General features: G+C 56.5%; 2 protein-coding genes across 13 annotated transcripts in view; one reads left to right on the top strand and one right to left on the bottom strand.

The window, feature by feature from the left end:
- Window positions 1-10259, bottom strand: MRPL14 (mitochondrial ribosomal protein L14). Of its 6 annotated transcripts, none has more exons than XM_084514463.1 (3): window positions 9141-10259; window positions 2246-2339; window positions 1-659 (listed from the first exon to the last, which is right to left on the bottom strand). In XM_084514463.1, the coding sequence occupies exons 1-3, from the start codon at window positions 9649-9651 to the stop codon at window positions 296-298; spliced, it is 969 nt and encodes a 322-aa protein (XP_084370589.1). In that variant the 5' UTR covers window positions 9652-10259; the 3' UTR covers window positions 1-295. The 6 variants fall into 6 exon arrangements, with proteins under 6 accessions (XP_084370589.1, XP_084370594.1, XP_084370591.1 ...); XM_084514468.1 differs by lacking the exon at window positions 9141-10259 and adding an exon at window positions 8101-8141; XM_084514465.1 differs by lacking the exon at window positions 9141-10259 and adding an exon at window positions 7446-7548.
- Window positions 7563-22674, top strand: part of TMEM63B (transmembrane protein 63B) — a 25252-nt gene continuing 10140 nt past the window's right edge. For 2 of the 7 annotated variants that reach the window (XM_084514455.1, XM_084514460.1), the window contains exons 1-4: window positions 7563-7663; window positions 19126-19324; window positions 19565-19644; window positions 20302-20340. In XM_084514455.1, the coding sequence (XP_084370581.1) occupies window positions 19148-19324; window positions 19565-19644; window positions 20302-20340 (296 nt within the window). In that variant the 5' untranslated portion in view covers window positions 7563-7663; window positions 19126-19147. Of the gene's footprint in view, window positions 7764-10408; window positions 10547-16436; window positions 16672-19125; window positions 19325-19564; window positions 19645-20301; window positions 20341-22674 lie in introns of those variants that run through there. The other 5 variants (XM_084514456.1, XM_084514458.1, XM_084514457.1 and 2 more) reach the window with 5 other exon arrangements.

Here is a 22674-nt window from a genome sequence, read left to right on the forward strand (position 1 = left end):
GATTTTCATGTTCTCACTTTAATGGTTAGAGTCCAAAGTAACGTCACCAGAACAGTGAGAGTGAATGAGCATTTCCCAAACATACTGCAGACATTTCCATGAAACAAATCACCCATCTTTGGGAGAAAAACAAGGTATTTCAATACTTAAATTAGTTGTTTGCAATTCACAAACAGGTGATGAACCTCAGCTTTTTCACACTTCACCTTTTTAGGTGAAAGACCCAGGAACAGCTGCAGAATTAAAAAACCTGAATGGGATCGCCAGAAATGTTTCTTTGGAAAATGAAAGAACCTCACACAAAGTTGCGGGCAATGGCCAATACTTTGGAGAACTCTCCTTTCTGTCGCAGGGTATACGGTATGGGTGTTTTTATTCTAGTCCCTATCGGATTTCCATTGTCCTCTATGAGTACCACGTTGTTAGAATCAAACCTAGGCGTCATGTGAGGGCCAGGCATCTTGTGCCCTACAATCAAAGCCTTCTTCTTCTCTCCTTTGATAGCCAGAAGAATCTTGTCTCCTACTTTGCCAACTCCAGTCTTGTTATACACGTGGATACATTTTGGTGGCCGGTGGTACGGCGTGTTCCCCAAAGCGCTGTTGTCCACCACTCGCACACGAGTAAGTTTCTGTATTGCTTGGCATGCTGCGGTGATACTGGGAAAAAACAGGAAAGAATGAGAGAGATACCTCCCCAATAACCCTTGGGGAGCAAGGGCAAACCCAGCAGCAGGATCTTGTCACTGCACAAACCACTCAGAAGACGCCAGCAACATATACATACCACACGGGTGACACATCTACTGCATTCAGTGCGCTCTCTGAAAGCCAGATGCTACTTTGAGCTTTGCACACTCTTCACTAAATGTCAAACATAAAACAACCGTTCTACTCTGAAACATGACTAAAAGATGGCTTGCATTTACTGTTGTGTTGTTTGTTTTTTGTTGGTTTTTTTTTTAGCAACTGTGGGTGATTCAGTTCAATTTACAAGCAAAAAAAAAAAGTGATTGCTTCTGCCAGAAACAGCCCAGAGGAAGCTAAGATTCAAGACGAGCTCTTTCCATCTTGTAGACACTCCCCAGCAGTAAGGACTTTTCTGACTAATCTTTTCAGTGAAGTCTATGAGGTGCTCTCACCTTATTCTGCGCGCAGTGAGACCTCTGAGGTCCTGCTGTGGCTGTGCTAAGCTGCTGCCAATTAGAATCTAAGAGATCCTCACCTTCCCCATGTGGGAGGCACCCAGAGAGCAGCAGTATCTTCTCTATCTGCTTGCAACGTGCGATTATCGGGAGCGAGGAATAACAGGAACACACTAAACGGTACCGAGTCGGTAGATCTGATTTTGAGTACGCCTGGGAGCAGCAGGGATAAGCTGAGAAATAATTCAACCTCCCTTCCAGGAGCAGCTATTCTTTTATCGCACTTCATGCTCCGCTTGCCAGGCTGTGGCTGCATAGCAGGGAAGGCAGGAGGAAGCTGGAAAGGGACAAGAGTGCTGCTGCAGGAAGGAGAAGGGGAAATCTAGGCAGGATCAAAGCTACAAAGCAGCAGTAGCTCCTGGGACTACAACAAAACCTGGCCCTGGGCACTCTCTTAATCCCCTTTCTAGACCACAGTCACAGGAACGACTATTCTCACCCTGCAGACTGAAGCCCTTCAGGGAGCTAAATGCTGGAGTGTACCGCAGGATGAGGGTCTAGTTTTTGTGCAAGGCACTGGAGAACAGAAGTAAATGAATTTAACAAGTTTTGAATGCACTGAGCCTGGAACAAGCACCTAAAGAAAAATAGCAAAATGGACGGTGTTAAGGTACAAGGAAATCATTTCTCAGGTTATTCTTGTTCTAAAGAGCAGAAATGATAAACTCGGGAGGAATTTTAAACACGTAATTGGCTTGACATCAGCAGGGGCTGGCTGTTGCTTTTTTGCACTTGGCTGAGAAACACGAGCACTTTTATCTTCTGCTTGCAGGCCTCTGCATCACCATCTAAGGCCTGAAAACCTCCTTCCCAGCACAGGAAAAATGCAGAATTCAGACCGTGTTCTTTCTGCCAGGAACCTGCATCTGTTGTTGTGTTTGGGCTCACTGCACAACCTGCGAAGAGACATCTACGCTATTTTTTGACTATATTATCCTTTTTAAACTAGAAATACTCTGTGTTCTTCTTGATCTACTTCATGGCATCTCGTTCAGTCAGGGAACTCTCCCAAGGAAACAAAAGCAGGATTTGAAAAATTACCTGAAGTGACGCTGGCTGACTGCGCTCCTTAGGTGGGTTAAGGAAAAACCCAGCTGCCTGTTCAAGAGGGCCATTTGGATTCTGGCAACACGACCTGTGGAAGAAATAAGAGAATTACGAATCCTGGAAATGGCACAGTGTTCGTTTCACTTCCTTTTCCGCATGGGAATGTCACACTAGAGTCTCAGCAACTCTTCAGACGTTGCAATCCACAGCCCACAGCACGCTAACGGCATCGTTAGCGTGCCACAAAGCAGAGCAAGAGCCTCTGCCAGGTTCAGCAGACAATAATTCGGATACTTAGACTATGAAGCTGGGTTATTAACCCCATACTGCAGTCTTCTGTGCCCAGGGATGAAGATCCTTCTGTGCACTGCGAAGCAGGTTAACAACAAACAGGTTTGAGCATTCTGGCTGTGAACAGCTTCTAGTTTAGAGAGTGGAGTGACCAGCAAAAGCTACCAACGTTACCTATAAAAGAGGTAAAAAGCCAGAGACACCCTGCAGAGCGGCACCAGAGCTTACACAAGCAAGATGCTCGACGAGCAAGGTGTTCAGCAGCCTTGTTTAGAGCCTGCCCAGGAGGAAGAGCTCCCCGTGCCTTTACGGTGCCCACGCAGCCCCAGGCAGCAGCGCCCTGGCTGCAGCAGAACTGGGTTACAGGGCTCACCTCCGCCCGTACCGCACCCTCCTCCCTAACTGCATCCCGAGCTGCTCCCTAACCTCATTCTGTCAGACTGATGGGGAGCAGCCTGCACGCTCAGTGCTCAGTCACTGCAGCTTATCTGAGCCCAGATCACTTTGCCAGGCAGACCCAGGCAGGGGGAGGAAACAGCCTGGATCTGGATCCCGACCTCTTGCAGGCCAGCCCAGGTAGAGCTGCGACTATCTCTGTGGCTGCAGCTGCTGCTGTGACCATGCTTACCTGGCCCTCCACAGCGTAACCAGCACGTGCTCTGCCTCTCTCCTGCTTAAACGTTAAAAACACATTGACCTCTCATCTCCCTTTGCCAGTTCGGATGAGCACAGGGCCAAATTCCAGAGCAGCGTGTTGTAAAACAGTTTCCTTATCTTTTAAAATAAAGGCGATCTAACTTCACTGGGGGGGGAAAAAACAACCACAGAGCCTTGTGAGGGACACAGCCTCAGTTATTCTCACTACAACCGAGCAAAAAAGCCAGGCTACATCTTCACTCTCTCTTTATTCTTTTTATTTTTCCCCAGTGTTTGCTAACCTGGGGTTTGCAGCTGTCCTACAGGGCACACGTTACCTGAGAGCTGGGCAAGAAGCCCTGGGGATCTGCGCCACAGCCACTTTGCAGCAGCGCTCCCCGAGCGAGGCGAGCTTCCTCAGCTACCTGACAAGCCAGCTCACCTGTCACCCGGGCAGGTCTGGGACAGAGATCAGCCATAATCAAAGCCTGAGGTCATTTGCTGACAAAGCCACATTGCTGTGGGGCAGAAAATCTCCGAATGACTCCGAGCTTCTGCTCAGAGATCACCTGCACCGTTCCCTCTCCTGAACGAGACCCCAGAGAGGCTGCATTCGTCGGCAGGGAGGACAGCAGGTCCCCGTTCTGCACTTGGGTGTCCTGTTTCCCTGCGGGAAACTCAACCCCAGGCTGTAATACTGCTCCTAAACCCTCCAGCATCGCAGCAAGGCCTTGCAGCCCTCTAGAACTAGGCAAGCAGCAGTGAGTTGGCCGCTCTGTTGTCACTGATGGATGCTTTTTGGGGAGCCCACCGTGCCCCCAGCCTCCATTCCCCATGGTCACCTCACCACCCGGTCCCGGGAGGAGCCAGGGTTTGTTTCTACCTTGTGGCAGCAGTGAAGGTTCGAAGGAAGTTACAGAGCTACGGGCAGAAGCAGCAGCAGCACAAAGTGTCCGAGGACTGTTTATTTTTCCACATGACTCAGTACCCCCTCACTGCTAGGAATTATTCCTCGGCGCATTAAGATGTGTCACCGGCTGAGAAACTCTGTACGGGTGACTGTTTGGGATGAAGCATCCTGCTAGGAGCTGAGTAAACAGGGAGGACGTTTGCAATTTGCAGGAAGGTTCGGGGCGGAAGGAAGGGAAGAATGCATCTGCGGCACCGCGCACAGCATGCAAGGGTGCAAGGGGCTTTGTGAGCAGTGAATCACACCTGCAGCTATTGTAACAGGCCGGCTCCCCTTCCAGAAATGAGCAGATGATGGTTTGGCTCTGCTTCCAGGCTCTCCTCGGCCAGACACAGCTCTGCCTTGGTGGTCCCGTGGCTGTGAGCAGGCAATTGATATCCTCTGCCCTCTGTTTCCCCCTGCACTGAGGAGCTAGCACCAAACCAAGCTCTGAAGGGCACCGAAGTCATTCACTCTGCCACAACGCGTGTGCCACACGAGCTCTCAGTTACAGAGAGGAAAGCCCTGCAGCTGCCTCGCACCAGCGGGTCTGAACCAGGCTCTGCAAGGAGGCTGCGCTCAGCCCGTGCTCCCTGGGTTTGCTTCCAAAGGCGGCTCTCCCAGGGGGTTTCAGTGCTCTGGGGTGGATGGCAAGGACATCCCCTTAACCTTCAAGCACAGGAAGATTTGGAGGAATTCCCACTTAGTCACCTCCACGCTCCTCACCGCGGAATTACCTTGCTGGGACTGCTGGAGGTCGCCTAGCCCAACCTCCTGCTCAGGCAGGATTAGCTTCGGAGCTGTTCACGCTAGGCAAGAGCGGCGTTACGCAGCACCTCGCTTCCAGGAGCAGTTAGAGGGACCTAACTTCTTGAGAGCCGAACCTGGCTTTGCTTCTCTCCGCCCCATGTACCGGTTAAAAGTTCGCACAGACGTCAGAGCAAGATTCAGAAAGGGCTGAGGAATTGGCGCATCCAATATTCACCGAGGTGACACAATTTCTACTTCGCTGGGTCCAAATATGCAGTAATCCCTACAGCAAACATTCCCTTCTCGAGGGCCCTTCAGCATTACCCCACTTGGTGCAACAGGCTCGCATCAAGTCCGGACACCACTCAACAAAGAAACTCTTTACCACTTTCAAACCTCTGCCAATTGTTTACCCACTGCACCACTTTCAAGTGCCGTACTAAAGCGACCAACTTCATCGTTTTCCCAGGAGATTAAAGGAGTGATTTCTATTTACTGCAAGGCTGCAGTGGCTTTTGAAAGGAGAATTCTGGAAAACTTCATCCCAGGTAACTGGAGCAGGCCAGACGCACCATTTTCGAAATCCACATGCAAACACGAGAGCAGACCTCTTCAGGGAGACCACAGGAAGCAAGAACACCTTCCAGATACTGCCTCTGAACCCACGTCGGGGCACGAAATGCCAAGAAAGGAGTCCCGTGTCCCCACAGCGCACGTGTCCATCACTTCCCTTGTGCTGGCTCCAGCACGTGTGTCAACCAGGAACTGTTTTCAGCAGGATCAGCACCCCGAGCAGCCTCATCGCACAGCCGCACGAATGCTGGACCGAGGGGATGTGGCAAAACACGAGACTGGGATTTCTCCCTTGTCTGGCGACCCTGACGTGCGTTGGCTCCAAGTGAGAACATCTGAAGAGAAACACCAGGAGACGTGGACAAGCAAAGACTCTTCCATTTCAGCAAAAAACGCCGATGTGCTTCACAACAGCACTCGGTATGAACCTGCACTATCAGCACGCTCACGGCAGCACTGCAAAGATCTGTCTGAACACCCGATGAAATAGTGAAGTGGCTCCGACCAAGCTTTTCATCAACGGTGCATAGCCTGAAACCCAGTCGGGATGTCGTTCTTACCTCGCCTGCATCCTAGAATAAAAGTACTTTTAAATAGTGCTATTAGCCGGCGAGCCAGTATCGCTTTCCTTTTTCATGAGAAGTTGTGGCAATGACACTTGCTCCCTGGTCCCAAACCAAGATCTGTAGTTCTGCCATCGTTCGGTAATTTCTGTTCCTTCCTTCTGCTGGGAACTCATCCACTCCAACTGGCCACAGGGAAAACCAGCGGTTGTGCTGAGGCCGAGCAGCCAGCGCCCGCTGTCAAACGCACCAAATGAAAGAGGAAGAAATACTCCTCACCTTCGGAGCAGCGATTTGAGCTGAAGAGCGCAAGAGCGGGAGCCCACGTGCCCTTTATTCTTCTCAGAGACCGAAATAGGCCTGCCCTGGGCACCGCAAGGATGTGAACTGCGTCTGTCATCCATCACTAAAACACGGGAAATAAATCAAGGCAAGGCACACCACGCAAACACCTCACCCCAGCTCTGGCGCTGGGGGGTTATTTATAGGATGTCTGCCAGGGTGAGCTGCGAGAGCCAGCTGGGAGCTACGGGGCTCGGTCCATCCACGGCCCTCCTCATAGAGGAAGCGATGTGATTAAGGGCTTGGGCGTGTTAAAAATACACAAGATATTCATTACCCAGGCATAATTGGTTGTGCATTAATGACAGGCAGAAAGGCCAAGATTCGCGGAGGAATTAAGGCTTCTCGGGCTCCGTTTATGAATAGGATTAGCTATTAAACAGGGCATTTATTGATCCACGTTACCAACGGCAGCTCATTACAGGTATGTCTGTTAACAGCTCGCAAGGGCAACACACTGACCCCGTTCCCGCAGCCAGGAAGGGCAGGTAAAGAAGGGCTGGACACCTGCAAGGGAAAACTTACTGTTGATACATTAAGGGCCCGGGAGTCCCAAAAGCACTTGGGGCTCTTCCTGCTCCAGCAGCCGAGCACCTTAATCCATTATACACGTTCACAGCCTAAAATAGCAGGGGATTAGTGCTATTGTACCAGCAGGATATTAAGCTGTGGAGAGGACACAGGGCAGCAGGGGTGGCGGGGCTGGGACCCAAAGGCAAGGGGGCACCCCAAAGGCACCCAGCACCCACAAGCAGCGCTCTGCTGCCCGTGGGGCTGGCGGTGCAGCCCAGCCCTGCCTCGCTGGTGCATTTCGGAGCGCTGTGCGGGCTGGGCAGCCCCGTCACGCCGCCTCCCTCCCCAAATTCCCCCACAGGCACATTTCGGGGGCGGGCAGCCCGCACTTCCCGAGTCCCCGCCACACACCGTCAGGGCGCAGGAATCCCACCCCACCGCCCCGAAACCCCCGGGGAGGCTCGGGGGGGGACGAGGCCGAGCTCGCTGCCCCCTCCCAGGGCACGAAACTCCCCCCCCTCAGCGCGGAGCCCCCTCAGCGCGCTCCCCCCTCCCTGCCCCCCGCCTCCCTCCCTACCTCGCTTCGGAGGCCTCCGCTTCGCAGCACAGCTGCGCATGCGCGCCGCCGCCCCCTCGGCCCTCCCCTGGCCGAGCGGAGCCGAAGATTGCCGAGCGGAGCCGAAGCCGCCCCCTCCCCTCCCCTCCCCGCCCGTCCCGGTGCCGGTCCCGATCCCGGTCCCGGTCCCGGTCCCGGCGGCCGGGGGGAGCCCGGAGCCCGTCCGCGCCTGGCACCGGGTGAGCGCTGCGGGGCGGGGGGCGCCGGCTGCCATCTTGGGGCGGGTGTGCAGGGCTCGGGCAGCGCCGCGAGCCCCTCGGGTCCCCGGTGCAGGTCCCGGTAAGCCCGGGGGTCGCGGGGGTGCCGTGGTTTTGGGGCGGGGGGCGCTCGGCGAGGCTCCGCTCCGTGCCCTGCTGGCCCGGTGGCCCCGGTTGGGGTGGGAAAGGGGGGGGGGAAATATCCGGGATTGGGGCTGGGAAATGCGGATTTCTCGGCTGGGAAATGCCGGCTGCGGGCTCCGGGGGCTTCCCGCTGCGGGCTCGCCTTTTGGGGTGAAAATGCACCCAAAAGGTAAAACCCCAAATCCCGTTTTCCCAAGAACCGGCAGCCCCCAGCCCCGGTGCAGGGGTTGTACCCTGTGTACACCCTCGCCGTCATGCCCCATCCTCATCCTCACCCCCTGATCCCTATGGGAAGCGTTTGGGGTCCGTGCTGCCCGCTATGGGGTGCCGGATCGGGGTCTGTTGCGGACCCGATGGGGGATTTGGGATATAAAGGGTCTGCTGGTGGAGGCAGGGCGGATGGGGCTTGCTGGGCCCGATCTTCCCCCGTGGGGTTTTTTGGTTTGTTTTTTTTTTTTTTTTTTTTTTGGTGCAGAGAGGGAACGTGACGGTGGGGATGTTTGGGAAACGGAGCCGCCTCCGGGAGCCGTCTCCTATCCTTTAGCAGCGCTGCTGAGGCCTCTTCCTAATCCACCCGCCGCTGCCCCGAGAGGGGGAACAAAGGGGAGAAGGAGGGGAGCAGCCCCCGGTGTGGGCACCCCTATACACGAAGCTGAGGCTCCCCAGCAGCACCTGGCTTGGGGTGGCTCTGCGATGCCCACCCTGCGCCGGCCGCATCTCCATCCCCATGGTAACGGGGCAGAAAGGGCCCTTTTCCCGTGGCACTCGGTGCCCACCGACAGGGAGAGGGATGCAGAGACCCCACAGGGAGCAGGGCAGGGGTGCTGCCGCCCCGACCGGCCCCACTGCTGGTGCAGGAGCGTCCCCCGGGATGCTGCGTGACTCAGAGGAAGGCTCGCCTTTGTCTGCGCTCCTGCTCCTCCTCCTCCCAGCTCCCCGGGCTCCTGTCGGGGCTGGGCAGGCAGGAAGCAAAACGCTTTGCTGCCAGCGTGCTCCCCGCTTTCACCCCAGGTCAGTGTGACAGCTACAGCCGCTGGAAATGGGAGAAACGGGAGTTGTCTCCTTTTTTTTTCCTCCTTTCCCGCATTTTGCAGGCGGCATTTACCTACCCTGAGCCACCCAGAGAGGGCTGGGACGTGCAGGAGCTGCCCCGAGCATGTCCTGCTCCGGGGCTCCTCCGCCTGCAGCTCTCACGGAGGCTGCGTGCCGCAGGGTAGCAGCAAAAAGGGGGCTCAGGGGATGGGCCTGGTGGCTCTTCTAGCAAGATATTAATCAGAAAACAACAAAGGGAGGATAAAAACAAACGTGTGCGTACGTGTACGCGCCCTGCGAGAGAAGGAGGGTGAGATCCGTGACGCCGGTGCCAAGCTTGTGGAGCCGAGGCTCGCAGCGTGAAGCGGCTTTTCTCCGGGGCTGCAGGCCCGTGCTTGGCACTGCCCCCTCGCTTCGTGTTCCTCCGGCGTGGAGCTGGGTGTCTGCCCTCTGCTCCAGATACTGATCGGCCGCGGCGAGCCCCGGCCTCGCTGGCTACGCCTGAGATGCTGGATGCTTTCCTCCGGGCTTCTCCGCGGCGTTTGCTCCCCTTGCTGGGTTGTTCCAGCCAGCTGGGTGTGCTTGCGATGGCTCAGCAGCACCAGAAAGGCTCCCACGAGCTCTGACACCATCCTCGGGGGATGCTCCTGCTGAATCCCTTGCGGATCTCTGCTGCGGGGTGGCAGCCAGCGGGGCTCTGGCCTGCCCTCGGAGCTTCCCCTAATTAAATTGGGGCCGTCAGTAGGCTCTGCCTCAGGTCCCTTCGAAGCCAGGGAATGAGACAATCTTGGCATTATCTGTTACTTAGAGGAAACCCAGATGGCAGCAGGCCTCGTCTGCTGCTTGGAATAGTCGTCAGCAGCTGGTGTCTTCTGTCCGATGTCCCAGCAGAGCCTGGTAGCGACACAGCCTGGGGGTGGTCTCTGCAGCTGGCTTGATAACACCTAGGCTCTTCAACCAAAAATCCAGCCCCTGGGGGTGGCAGAGAAGACCTTACCAGGGTTGGATCCCTGTGTGTATCAGCTGGGTTCCCTTTGTGTGAAAGCGTTGTGCTCTGGAGGCTCCCGGGTGATGCTGGCAGGGCTGCCGCCTCCCCCAGGGTGACAGGCTGCGAGCTGGTGGTTTGGGTTTGCCGGGCTCTTCTCCACACTTGAGGCACCGAGCTGGGAACAAATGACTGCGTGCCTCCCGAGCTGCGGTAACTGCCCAGGGGCTCGCTATTACTCACGGGGAGGAGAAGGCGGCGTGAGTGGCAGCGTTATAAATCTGCGAGGAAGGAGCTGGAGTTGTGGCGGACACTAAAACGGCGTGGTGGACGCAGGGAGGCATCGGCTGGGAGGAAAAGGAGAACAAGGGAAAGGTGGCGGTGAGGAGGAACCGTCTTCACCTGGCGGGGAAGGTTGGGGTGATGAGCGACGTAGAGGAGTTAATTGTGCAAAGCGAATCCAAGCACAGGTTGGAACAGGTGATGGCTGTTGAGGTAAATTAGAGATGGGGTCAAGGGGACAAAGCCTTATGAAATCCACCTGAGAGTACTTTAGAATAGGCTAAAGCAACTTCTGCATGGTGAGCAGCCCCTTCAGAAAACATCTAGTGGAAGGAGATCCCAAGAGGATCCACAAGTCACGCTAAAAAGGAGGTCTGATGTTCCTCTCCGACAGGAGACCCTGGCTGGGGTTTCTGAGCAGGGTGGGTTGGTGCTTTGCTGCGGGGTGGGAAAATGCGAGGCAGGCCTCGTGCCAGGCTGTGTGTGCTCAGAGTGTCACCTCTAAGGGATGGGAAGTAATCACTGCTGTCCCCGTCACGGGTGAGGTGTTGCTGAAGGACTAGGCTCAGATGTAGAGGGAACGCTTTGGAGGATGTCCACAAAGCAGAGAGCATCCAGGAAAGCGACAGAAATTATTAAGGCCTTTAGAAATGACATGGGAGGAAGGATGGGAAGAAGTAGGGCTGGGTTAGCCTGAGGAAGAAACGATGGAAGAGGGAGCTTCTTGGTCCTGAAGCATGCACAGCAGCATGTTGCTGGAAATCCACAGGGCAGGAATTTACCTGGAACAAGGGAAATTACCTCTGATGGTGGCATCACCGTTGGCTGGGGTGATGGAGCAGAAGAGGTGGGTTTTTGACAGCGGAATGTTTTGTATTGTGCTTTGTTTTGTTTGTTTTATTACCAATTTGGCAAAAAGTCAAGTTATAGCTTGCATGGCCGAGTTATAGCACGCATGGTTACGGACGAGCTGTAGCTGGCTCTGCCTCAAAGCGCAGCATCCCTCCAGATCACCCGTGGAGGCCCCTTCCAGGCCGGCAGCGGTACGTGCCGTGTTAGCTACCTGGCGAGGAAGCAGCCAGTAGCCATGGGAATATGACTTGGCTTCTGTAGGAGGTGCTGGGGAGACGGGTACGAAAATACTCCGTCTAAATCCAGTGTCGGCTCAGAAAGGGATGTTGAGAAATTGAGGAGAATGCAGGAGGGTTGCAGAAGGATCCGAGGGCTGGGGAGGGAGCTTTCTGGCGAGAAACGGGAGGAGATCGATCTGTTTATCTAATCAAGGGAAAGATCGAGGTGGGACTCGGTTATCCTGCATGAGGATAACAAGCATGCCTTGTGAGGAGGCACCTCCAAAAAAGCAAGCACCATCCTGACCTCATCTAACACAGGGTGATGCCCAGGCTCTCCGACACTCTCCACATGTGTGCCTCTGCAGTTTGTCCCTCTCCTTGCCCCAGCCCATCATCCATCCAACTCCTCAGGTGATTTATGGCATCCTTTCCCCTGTGGCCCTTGGCTGGACGAGTACCCACCGCCAGCTTCAGGGCCGATAATGCCCAAAAGCAAAAATCCCCCTACCAGCCCGTGGTCCGGGGCTTTGTCACCTGTAGCTGCTGTTTTATTTAGGGTCACTGGGCCGGTTTCCAGCCCGTGAGGCGATGTTTCTGTCTGAGCCTGCCGAGCAAACCTCAAGAGGGAGGTTGGGTGAGGTGCTGCGGCAGATGGCTTGCTAAAATCTCGCTCCATCCGCGACTTCCCTTTCACCCACTAACGCTGTAATGCTGTTAAAAATAAAGATGAGCCAGTTTGCCTGACAGGATGTCTCCCCTGTAAATCCCCACCGCCTAGCGCTGGCGGCACCTCGCTCTAATGCATATCTCCGTGTTCCCTTATCCTTTGTGGTAAGGGGAGCTTCAGTGCTGGCAGATAGCTGCCGACTATCGTGGCAAGTCAGGGGAATGCTTTGAGGCCTGTTAAGGGGGAAGAATAGGCAATCTAAGAGGTGGTACGGGCAGGACAGGACCCTGTGTTGTGGCTGAATGGGACCGGGAACACCCAGCCTAGTCCTGAAAAGCTGCTGGAGTGCTGGGAGCCGGCCCAGCCCACAGCAAGCGTGCCCGCCTGCTTTTTCCTTGGCACCCCACCCTCCCCTGGGGCTGTTTTCGGCTTGCCCGATCATCCCTATCAGCCTCTAATTGCCTCCCAGCCTTTCTGAGCATCCCTGAGCTCGTCCCTCCCTAGATGCCATCTCGCCTTGCTGGTTGCAGAGCCCTTCTTTCCCAACACCACCTCCTTTCCTTGCCGAGCTGGCTCTGGAGGCCCCGAGCAGAGCTTTGGGGCAACTCCCTCTCCTCCTACCCAGCACTGGGACCTTGTAAGTCCTGCTCTGTCTCCCCACGTAGAGGTGCATGCATGCTAATGCCCTGTTTTGCCTGCAGGAGCCTTACGCGAGGTGGATTTCCGAGTCGGGGAGGGTTTGGGATCCGTAGGACAAAGTGTTCTTTCTCGCTGTTTGGAAAGAAGAAAATCCTCCTGTCTGTGAGGAAGGGCTCTGTGGGTGAGAGATGCTTCTGGGCTCAGAGCAGGGCGCTTAACTCCTCTGCCTGGCAAACTCATGTCAGTGCTTCGAGAGCAGGGAACGTACCCAGCCCTGTAGAGCCTGAGCATTGATCTTTGATGGAATTGAACCAGCAGTGGCAAAATTCATAGTGCACAGCACTGCTCGCCTGAATGTGCAGGCAGGGAGATGTCTCCGACATCTCCCTGGCTCCCTCAGCCAGTGGGGGCAGATTGGAGCTTGTGCTTTTGCAGTTCCTCCTGTAAGCAGCTGGAGAACCATCCAAAAACACCCTCGGTTTTAATCCTGTGGGCTGTGCAACCCTCAAGCAGGGACAGGACAGGTATAACTCGCCCAGAAGGGTGAGTCCAACAGCACGGTGTGTTTCTACGTCTGGTCCTGTGGTCCTGTTGTTAACACGGCATGCTCCAGGCTATAACTGGACACACATCAAGCCACGGCTGAGGCTTTCTGGTAAAGCCACTGGGACCGCCCTCCCCGTGCCCCTCAGGAGGGGTGGAAGCTCAGAAATCGATCCGAGCCTCTTAATCGTCCTCTCCAGTCCATTTGGAGCTGGTAAGTGCGACGGCACCGAGGATGGCTCCAGGAAATGAGAAAGGGGAGAGGAGCCAGGAGGTCCATTACCCTCCTGGTGGGTTTGAAGGCAGGAAAGTGATGGCCTTCTCCAAGGAGGAGAGGAAAAGGCGAGGTTCTAAAAATGAGCCTGGCGTGGAGAGGCGGCTGGGCTCAGCCAGGAGGGAGGGATGGAAAAAATGTGGTGGTGGCTTTAGGAGGAGCCAGGAGCTGGCACCGGTTGTTCTGCCTGGATGGGCTTCAAGGCTCTGCCACCATATGGGCATTCGGATCAGCAGCAGCACTGCGGGGCCTGTTCCTCGCTGCCGGGTGGGGGTATGCCTCGGGCAGCAGAGAAACTACAGAATTGAAGGAGGCCTCTGGTAGTTGTTGTCAGATGTCCTTGCTGCCTACAGCCCCTGAAACCGCATTCCAATCTCCGTGGGGGTGGCAGCAGCATCGTGGTCCCTCTGCAGGACACAGGCACTGCCCGAGCCCCCCGTCACAGCCCCATAGCAGCCAGCAGCCCTCCATCGAGCTGCTGGGAGAAGGTCTTGTGTGGTGGATCTAACCAACAGGACGATCTACCCAGAGCTTTGGGGTCTGATATTAAAAATATATATACTGAGGGTGCCCTCAAGTGTGATCCCATTGGTGAGGTGATCAGACCTAGGTCACCCTCCCGCTGTCTCCTGATCCTCCCCATGACAGGAGGGGGGATCCAGAGCACTCGTGCTCCCTTGACTCATCTCATTTCCACCCAGAGAGCGCTCGGTGTTGGTAAACAGCGTGTTATAAATAGGCAGCCGGTGCTATATCGGGAGCTTTGCCTGCTGTCGAGCGCAGGCGTCACAGGGCCCGGGCCTGGCTGCTGTGGGCAGGGCTGGGCAGCTGCCTGAGCACCAGCTCTGCTCCACCTGGCCCCGAAAAAGGTGTCCCCAGGCTCCCAGCCTTTGATGGGGATGCCAGTCGGGTGGCATCAGAGCAGGGCAGGCTGCCAGGGGGGAAATTCCAGCCTTGCTGCTTGCTTACGGGGCCGTGGCGCGATTAACCCCACGGGCCTGGCGTGCAAACAAACGGGCAGCTTGGCAGCGGCCGGCCGGCCTCGTGGGGAAGGGTAGAGGAGGTGCTGCCCTCCTGCCTCCTTGGACTTTTCCACGGCCTGGTTTAAGGCAGATACACCTGCCTGGTGCTCTGCTGGAGGGTCAGGCTGGCCCCTCGGAGCCATGAGGGCACCTTGGAAGAGCCAGGCTGGAGGCCCCCTGCTCACACGCAGACTGGTGTGTGAGGTGAGACAGTGGTGCTGCACCTTCTTCGTGGATAAAATGTCCTTTAAACGGTTCCTGCCTTATCTCCAGCGAGTGGCACGGGTTTTCCTGCACGGGGATCTGGAAAGGGCCCGCTGGGCAGCCTCTCGTCCCTCACACGGTAACGGAGTGCGCCGCTGTGCTTCGTGGCTGGAGAGCGCCTGCCCCAGCAAGAGGTTTTGGGGGTGGTTTTCTTCCTTTTCTGTTGTTTATTTTTCCCAGAATACCCCATAGAAAAAAAAAAAAAATAAAGCCCTGTGACAGCAACAGAGATGCAAAGGCCGTGTTTGTTGTGTGTGGCAGCGTTTGCCAAGAGGCTGATAAGCCCTGACATGAATGCTGATGGTGCGTAGTGAGGCTGGCAGCGAGGTTCAAGGGTGTCCTGGGGTGCAGAAATGGGGCAGCTACCAGGATGTCTGAGCATTTGTTGGTTTAAATGGGGTAAACTGCATTTCATTGGGACAATTGGTGCTTCTCGACCTGCCATGTTTATTTAAAACCAAGGAGAGCTTGCTGGAAGGCAACAGGAAATGCGAGGATAAGCCTGGGAGAGGGGATGATGCTTTAGGTCCTGGTGTGGCTGAAAGACAGCTCTGTGAGCTCTCAGGGTATCAATGCTAAGGCAGTGTGTGGCAGTTGTCCCTGCAGTGTACCACAGAAGCCTATTTCTCACCATCAGAGACAAATTCGGGTTGAGTTACTTGATCTTCGCTGCCTCCACTGTGAGATCTCAACTGGGGCTGGGCTGATAACCAGTACGCGTAGCCTGGGGTCAGCAAATGGTCCTGGAAAACAGCTGGTGCTTGAAGCAGAGCACGGTGCTCCAGTCCGCCCCATTTTAGACAAACACTTTAATTTAGCTGTGTGTTTAAGCTGTGATCACTTCAGCGAGAGCGTCTCGAGGTAAGTGTGTGCTTAGCAGCTTTCCTGAGCAGGGGCAATTCCTCTTGTGTGAGGATCCGTGGAGAAATATCTCACCAAGCATTAGCCCATGCAGGCTGCCAAGGCTAGATTCGTGTTGGGCGAAATTCTAAACAGCAACCTCATCTGGGTTATTAATTAGTAATTAAACTCTGACTGCCATTATCCATTAATTGTTCCTGCGCTCCTGCGATGCGTTTGGGAAGGCCAGGCGCTGGAGGGATCGTTTGCTGCTCTGTCCTGTTGCATTAGGGGCCTCAGCTGCAGCTCCAACAGGTGACTTGTCACTTCGTGTAGCCGTCCTGTCGTGGTGTGTTGTCCTGATCCAGAAACCAGAGATGGAACAGCACTTTCCAGTGTGTGATCCAGCAGTCATCAGCCTCCCTCAGGTCAAGGCAGGATTTCGGTGGTCTTGGTACGTGCGAGCAGGGGCTATGGGCAAGAGGAGCCCGTGTTACCCCCTGCAAGCCTTGGATGGACTTTCTTAGGTTTGGTATTTGCCCTCGTGGAGCTGTGCTCCATGTAAACAGTGACTCGAAGTGGCTTTGCCCGATTAAAGTGCCATTTCTCTGTTTACCCGAGCGTTGAGATAGGGCTCTGGACGACACAAGGCTTGCACTGCTGCGCCTCACCTAAAATTCAGAGCCCTCCTTCATGCCTAAGCAACCACTTTTTATCTCCCACACCTCTCTCTGCGGCTCTGGGAGCCGGGCTGCTTGCCTTCGAGTGCCACTTCTGTGTCCCTGCTCTTGGCCGGGTGCCGTCAGCTCCGTGCCCAGCGCCTGACCGGCACTTTGTTCCCTGCGTTCCCAGCCTGGGCCCGGCTCCTCTTGCCAAGCCCAGAGGGTGGAGAGAGGCCGGTGAAAAGAGCAGCCCGCTCAGCATCTCTCACGTGCTGCTGGCTGGCTGCGGGCCCAGCCTCCCCAGCCTGCCGTGTGTGCATGGCTCCCGGCTACAGACCCCTGCCCGGCAGCCTGAGATCAACCCGAAAACTCCAAAGGAGGTGTTGAGCCCTCGTGGTGCTCAGCAGGTGTGCAGAGATTTCCCTGTCTGTGGTTCAGGTCCCTCTGGCAGCGGCAGAGCAAGCATCCTGCAGAAGAGGGACCGGGCCATCTTCCAGCACTGACACACAGAGAGGGGCCCGGCCGTCTATCCGGAGCTATGCGGATAAGGGCTCGGGGACAGGGTGAGTCTCAAGGCTGTTTTTGGGGTCCACCTCGCTCTGCTGTGACCTTTGCTGCTTGCTCAGCTCGCAGCAGGAGCTCAGGCTGGGTCTCCTAGCCCTGCCTCATGGACCATGCAACTTCCCTGCTTTCCCCGTTGAGCGCAGTAGCTGCTGAGACCGGGTGCGTGTGGGGAGCGATGTGTCGTAAAACCTCAAGGATTTCCCAGTGTCTCGGTGCCCCGGGTTGGACGTTCTCATGGCCAAGGTCACCTTGCTGCGTGTGGCCGTACCGGGTGCTGTGTCAGCGCTGAGCTGCGTGCCGGTTCCTGGATGTCCTTCTCTAACCCTCCTGCCTTGCTGGCCGCCTCCAGCCCTCTCTCTGGGAGGGCCCTTTGCTGATGCTGGCTGTTGTTGAGGAACAATTCCTCCTCTTGCTTTGGCTGCTCAACCTCTTATCAGCGTGCAGCCGCGAGGAGAACCCGGCTCCGCGTGCCGCAGGGCTGCGATTACCTTGCCCTTTGTTGCCTGCCCGCACCGGAGGCCCTTTGGAGACCAGCCCTGGCGGGCGAGCACCATGCAGCGAGGAGGAGGTGAGGCCATCCCCCTGCAACCTCTGAGAGCTGCAGCATGCATAAGGAGCACGGAAAAGGGCTGATGCAGCAGCACGCCCTGCCAGCCCCTGGGGAGGCAGCGGAGATGCTCCTCGCCATCACCGCGCGGTGGCTTGCATCGTGAAAGGTGTCCTCGGTGGTGAAGTGCTGCGGGTAAGGGCCTGCGATGGTGCCCAGGGGACAAAATCCCTGTGTGGCTGAGCTCAGTGCTGCAAGGAGGTCGGTACCTGCCACGCAGGAGGAAAGAGGCAATGTGACCTTGAGAGGCTAGCTCAGAAACCTGGTTGTAGGAAAGAGATCCTGCACTTCAGGAAGGAGAGCTGGGTGTGGGTGGGAATAGCCAGCCTGTGGAGGCTGGCAGGGGACAGACACAGGGCAGGAGGGAAGGCAGATGTGTTAATTATCCCCCAGGGAGAGGATTAAGATCAGAGATAAACAGGAAGCTCCAAGACGAGGTGAGCTTACTGATAAACAAAGGGAAGGGGGGTGAGAGGTGCGGAGCTTCTGCTAAAAACGTGCACCTGTGCTTCACTGATGAGATGGCTTAAATTGAGGAGGAATGTGAAAATTCAGAGAGACCACCAGGGTTGAGCGCTGTGAAGGAGCAGTGGTGTTTGTGCAGCAAAGATCCCCTGTAAGGAGTCATTCCCCCACAGAGGAACGAAACCACCCGTGTGCTGCGGGGATCCAGAAGGCAGAAGGTGTTTTTGGGGGGCTTACACACACAAGCCCAGCACCAAGGAGTGAGAAGGCAGCGTGGAGGGTTTTGCAGGAAGCAGGAGCCTCAAGACCTGCATCCCTTTAGGATCAGCCTCCAGCAGGAGCTGGGTCTGACCTGGAGGGATGTGCCAGGAGGGCACTGCTGGAGGGCTGGGAGGAAAGAGATGCTCCTGGCTGGGGTGTAAGCCACAGCTTTTCTGCTAGGAAGGATCTCCTCCAGTCCTTCTTCTTGGCTTTAGGGGAAAAAAAAATACTTCTGTGGGACCTGTTTCTGTAAAATGCGGCCTGCATTATCCACAGGCTCGTGAAATTTGTCGTGAATGCCTAATGGTTGGGATAAATGATGGTTACGGTAGCGTCGTGGGCAATGTGCGTGCACGAGCCGTGTTCCTGCTAGAAAGGAGACTGAGAATGGGGCTATAAAACAGGCGGCAACGAGGTAAATGGTTCGGCCTCTGCAGAGGAGAATCCTCCTTCCCCGGCCTGTCGCGAGTCTTCTCTGCACGAATAGCTAACACTGTGCCGGCGTGCGTGATCCAAAAGGTGTGTGGTGGGGTACCCAACGCCCGAGGGGTTGGGTAAGAGGTGCTGAGAGCATCAGAGCGCTGTCCTGGGAGGCAAGGTCATCTCCCGCATCCAGGCCGTGCCGTGCGCTCCTGGCGGTGTTGCTGTAGGGTCGGGAGAGGGGGGTGATGCCCTCACGGGGCTGCTGAGGTGTTACCAGCCTCCGATGGGGGCCCTGGGAGCGTGGGGCTGGGGCCTGCAGCGAGCCGAGCGCGGTGATTCAGCCTCGTAAAGCTTGGTGGCACGCAGCCAGGCGGAGGAAATGGTGGGATCATGATGCAGCAACCCTCCCGCAGCCGTTCGCTGCCATCACCCAGCCGTGACTGAACGCCCACCCCACCCTGTTGGTGGCTAAATGCCCTCCCTGGCAGGGGGAAGGTGCGGGGAGGCAGCACCTTTTGGGAGAAGGAGTAGTCGGTGAGGACGAGGTGCACCGAAAAGCCGTGGGAGCTGGGGAGCAGGCGAAGGGAGGCTCTGGAATCGTGCACAGTGGGACCAGCTCCTGGCCCCCAGCCCTAACGGGGCCGTGCAGTGACCCAGCAGGCAGGCACCTAACCCGCCCTGTCTCTCCCTCCCCCAGGGAAGACGATGAAGCTGTAGAGATGCTTCCCTACGTGATCGCCACCCTGGGCTCAGCCGGGGGCACCTGCAAGGCCGCCTCCTGCAGCAACAGCACCAAGGATTACTGCTACAGCGCCCGCATCCGCAGCACCGTGCTGCAGGGGCTGCCCTTCGGCGGCGTGCCCACCGTCCTCGCCCTTGACTTTATGTGCTTCCTCGTAAGTCTGCCTCCTCCTCCTCCTCCTGCTGCTGCTGCTTTGGCACCTTCTCCCCCAGGTTAATCAGGGAGGGAGGGCCGTGGCCGGGTGGTGAGAGCTGCGGGGTCCCAAATTCCCCAGGATGTCATGAGTAGCTCTGTCCCCTCCTAACCCCGTTCCCGCACTTCTGCAGGCGGAGGGCAAAGAGGTAACGTTCAGGGCGATGCTTGGCCTCACGGCTCTCCCTCTGCTCTCCTCCAGGCACTGCTGTTTGTCTTCTCAATTTTGCGGAAGGTTGCTTGGGACTACGGGCGCCTGGCCCTGGTGACTGATGCTGACAGGTAAGCCTGGGCGCAGACATGGAGCTCATCCCACACAGCTCTTCCTCCCCAAGGGGAAAAGGGTGGGCCACCAGGCGTTTTTGGCAGGGTGAAAAGTGAACGAGCTGCAGCTCAACCCTCCTGTGCTCTGTGGCCTGTGCTGACCCTGGGAGCACGACACACCTGGACAGGGCTGTGGGGAGCTCTCTGTGGGGCCAGAGCAGGGATGGCAGAGGGAATGTGTCCAGCAACCCTCTCGTTTTGCTTCTGGAGGCAGTGTGTGTAGCTAGTTTGTCAGGAAGCAGGCAGAGGAGCTGTAGGGCCTGTGTATCTGCTCCTGTGCAAGTGGGGGTTTAGCTTGCAGGTGCTAAAACATCACTCCTGGTGCTCATCCTCCCTGCCCAAGGTGTGTTTGGGCGACTGAGCCTTCTGGCAAAACTCAGGGCCCCTTGGAGACGGTGATTTTGTGTTGGAGGCTGATGCCTGGGGCTCCTGTTGGGAGCACACCTTGCTGACCAAGCTCTGGAGGGAAGATCTTCTCTGGCCTCACCCCCAGCAGGTTTCTCTCCTCCTCAGGACGGCGTGGAGCCCTGCTGGGCGCACAGTGCCCTGCGACGGAGGGGCCCCAGCGCCCGCTCCCCTGTTGTAACCTCTCCTTTTCTGTTTCTGTGCCCCCAGGCGCCGACGCTGGCAGACGGAGCGAGAGGAGCGGGAATAGTATGTTGTTTTTTCAGGGTCTTGTTTCTCCTCTCTTTCTCCCTGTCTCTCTCTTTCTCTTCTTTTTGCAGTTTTCTCTCTTGCTTCTGAACTAATCTGAGTGGCTGGGAGCTCAGGGCTTGGATTTGTGTCTCTCAGGGGATTCACACTTTGCTCTTCCCCTCCCCTTTGTGTCAGCCACCTCCCGCAGCTGGGCACTCCCTGGTTTTCCCCTCTTAAATGCTCCCTGCATGCAGCAGCGCCAGGAAGCTGCCGGTGGAGGCAGAGGGTGCCGTGTCATGCACCCTGCTGTACCTGCCAGTGTCCTGCTGTGTGGTGGGAATAAACGTAGCTGTGATGGAGGAGCTGGAAATGAACCTGTGGCATCCTGGGGTCGCCCAGGCAGAGGGCAGCCTCCTTTACCTCGTGCTGGTGAGCCACGAGGGCTGCTCTCAGGAGCACCGAGGTGCGTGGGGAGGATCTGGCAGGCCCTCACACAGCTTTTCTCTTGCCTTCACCCCTGCGAGGCTGCCAGGACCAAAGGAAGTGCTGGCTCTTGTCCCTTAGCACCCACCCCTTCCTGCCTCAGCACTGCTCAGAGCATCCTCCAGCACCTCGGCCTGGCATTTCCAGACCTTTCCTCCCTGCTCTTCCCTCTTTCTTGCTGCTTTTTTATCTAAGTAAGGACTGTTCTTGCTGACGTGCTGAGTGCTACGCGCTGCAGAGGAGCCAGCCAGCAGCACAGAGCCCGAGATGGTCACGCCACTGCCATGTTTTTGTGACTGCTCTTTGCTCCAAAAGGAGCAGAGTAATTGGAGTTGTGGAAGCAAAGGTGCTGGTAGCTGTGGTACACGGCACAGAGGGGATGCCCTGCTCACACTTGAATGCTTCACTAGTGGTTGGCCCTGCTTCATGGCAGCTCTACCAAGGGGGAGTCAGGTAGAGGTAGCAGAGCTCTGAAGCTCAGGATGTGGCCTTGCAGGAGGGTTTGGTCACCTCTGTTATCCTCCTGAGCGCTTGCCTCTCTCCAGGGGTCCTCTTGTTCCTCTTCCCGTTGCTCCCCTGAGCTTGCTGGGGCTCTGCTGTCACCCAGGCCTAGTGCAACCCACCTGCCTCTCGCCTGCCTTGTTAGTGCTTCGCTTTAAAAAGCCTCCAGCTGGATGCAGGTCCCCTGGAGCCCCATCTTCAGCTCCCCATCCTTGGCAAGGCTGGCACCCACCATCTTCACGGCGCTGCCAGTTGTCCTGGTCATGGTCTCTGCGTCCCCTGGAACGGAGCTGAGTTAATCTTATCACAAGAGAGTCTTGTCACGAGGTGGTCTTATCATGAGAGCCATGGCTCTCTTCACAGCTATGCTCTCTAGTGTTTCTCTGCCCTGCCCAATGCTTTTCCAGCACCAAGGAGCCAGGAGCACACCGTGCCCAGCGTGCCAGGGTCTCCTCAGGGCTGCAGGCAGCAGAAATTCACCCTCTCCCCGTGCCCAGCTGCAGGGTCTTGGGGATTTCAAAGGGCTGAGGGTCCCAGGGCTTGGTTGAAGCTTGAGCTGTCCCTGCAGCAGAGCCAGGTGCCGGGCCGTGCAGTTGCAGGGCTGTGTCTAATCTGTTCTCCTGTAGACCCGTGACCTTCAGCTAATCTCCTTTCCCCTCTGGGCGTTGCTTCCAGCTAGGGGCTCAGCAGGTGCTGCTCTGCCCTGCGGGGAGGCCACGTGTCCCATCCTCTTCCCTTCTGCAGGGTCACAAGTGTCTTTGCTTGTTTTTCTCCCCCTAGTGTCGCCTCCTTGTCTCTAGCACTCATCTCTCACCTGTTTCTCCTCTAGGTTCTCATCCATCTGCTCCTTCTTGAGCCTGTACTGGTTACACAGAGACTGTTTTCATCTTTTTTTTCCCCTTTACTTCTAGCCTTCAGATCAGCCATCTCCCTTCTCGCACCTCCAAGGGCCCAGCCTGATGTTGTCACCTTACCAGTGCTATTTAATTTAGGTCTCTGGGCCGTTTTCCTGTCTTCTTTGCCAGCCTACCCTCCACTTTCATTCATACCGGGGGCTGTTACCTGCCTTGGTTGCTGCAGGTTCTTCATCGAGGTCCCTGCCTGTGTCTGGAGCGCAGCGGTTTGGGACAGTCCCCTCTCCTGCCCTTCAGCCCCATGCTCCTAGCTGCCTCCCCGCTCCCTCTCTGGGTCTGCTGCCTGCAGAGGTCCCCAGATGAAGCCGAGGAGCAGCTGGGCTGAGCCTGGCTCATTTTTCCTCTTGAAGCCTGTCCCCTCTTGTGGCACCCTCTCCTTCACGTCTCCTCTTCCCTCTCTGAACCCTGCACTAAGCAGACACGATCTCCCCCACCGTGGCAGCTGCCCCCAGCC

The sequence above is a fragment of the Aythya ferina genome (assembly GCF_964211825.1).
Source record: "Aythya ferina genome assembly, chromosome: 3".
Lineage (NCBI taxonomy): Eukaryota > Metazoa > Chordata > Aves > Anseriformes > Anatidae > Aythya > Aythya ferina.

Coding starts and splice junctions, on each gene's coding strand:
- MRPL14 (XM_084514463.1), bottom strand. CDS start 9,651: ATGCCAAGATTGTCTCATTCCCTGGCTTCGAAGGGACCTGAGGCAGAG. Junction 2,340..9,140: donor CTCTCGCAGGGCGCGTACAC/GTACGCACACGT, acceptor TTTCTTCCACAG/GTCGTGTTGCCAGAATCCAA. Junction 660..2,245: donor GTCAGCCAGCGTCACTTCAG/GTAATTTTTCAA, acceptor GTTTTTTCCCAG/TATCACCGCAGCATGCCAAG.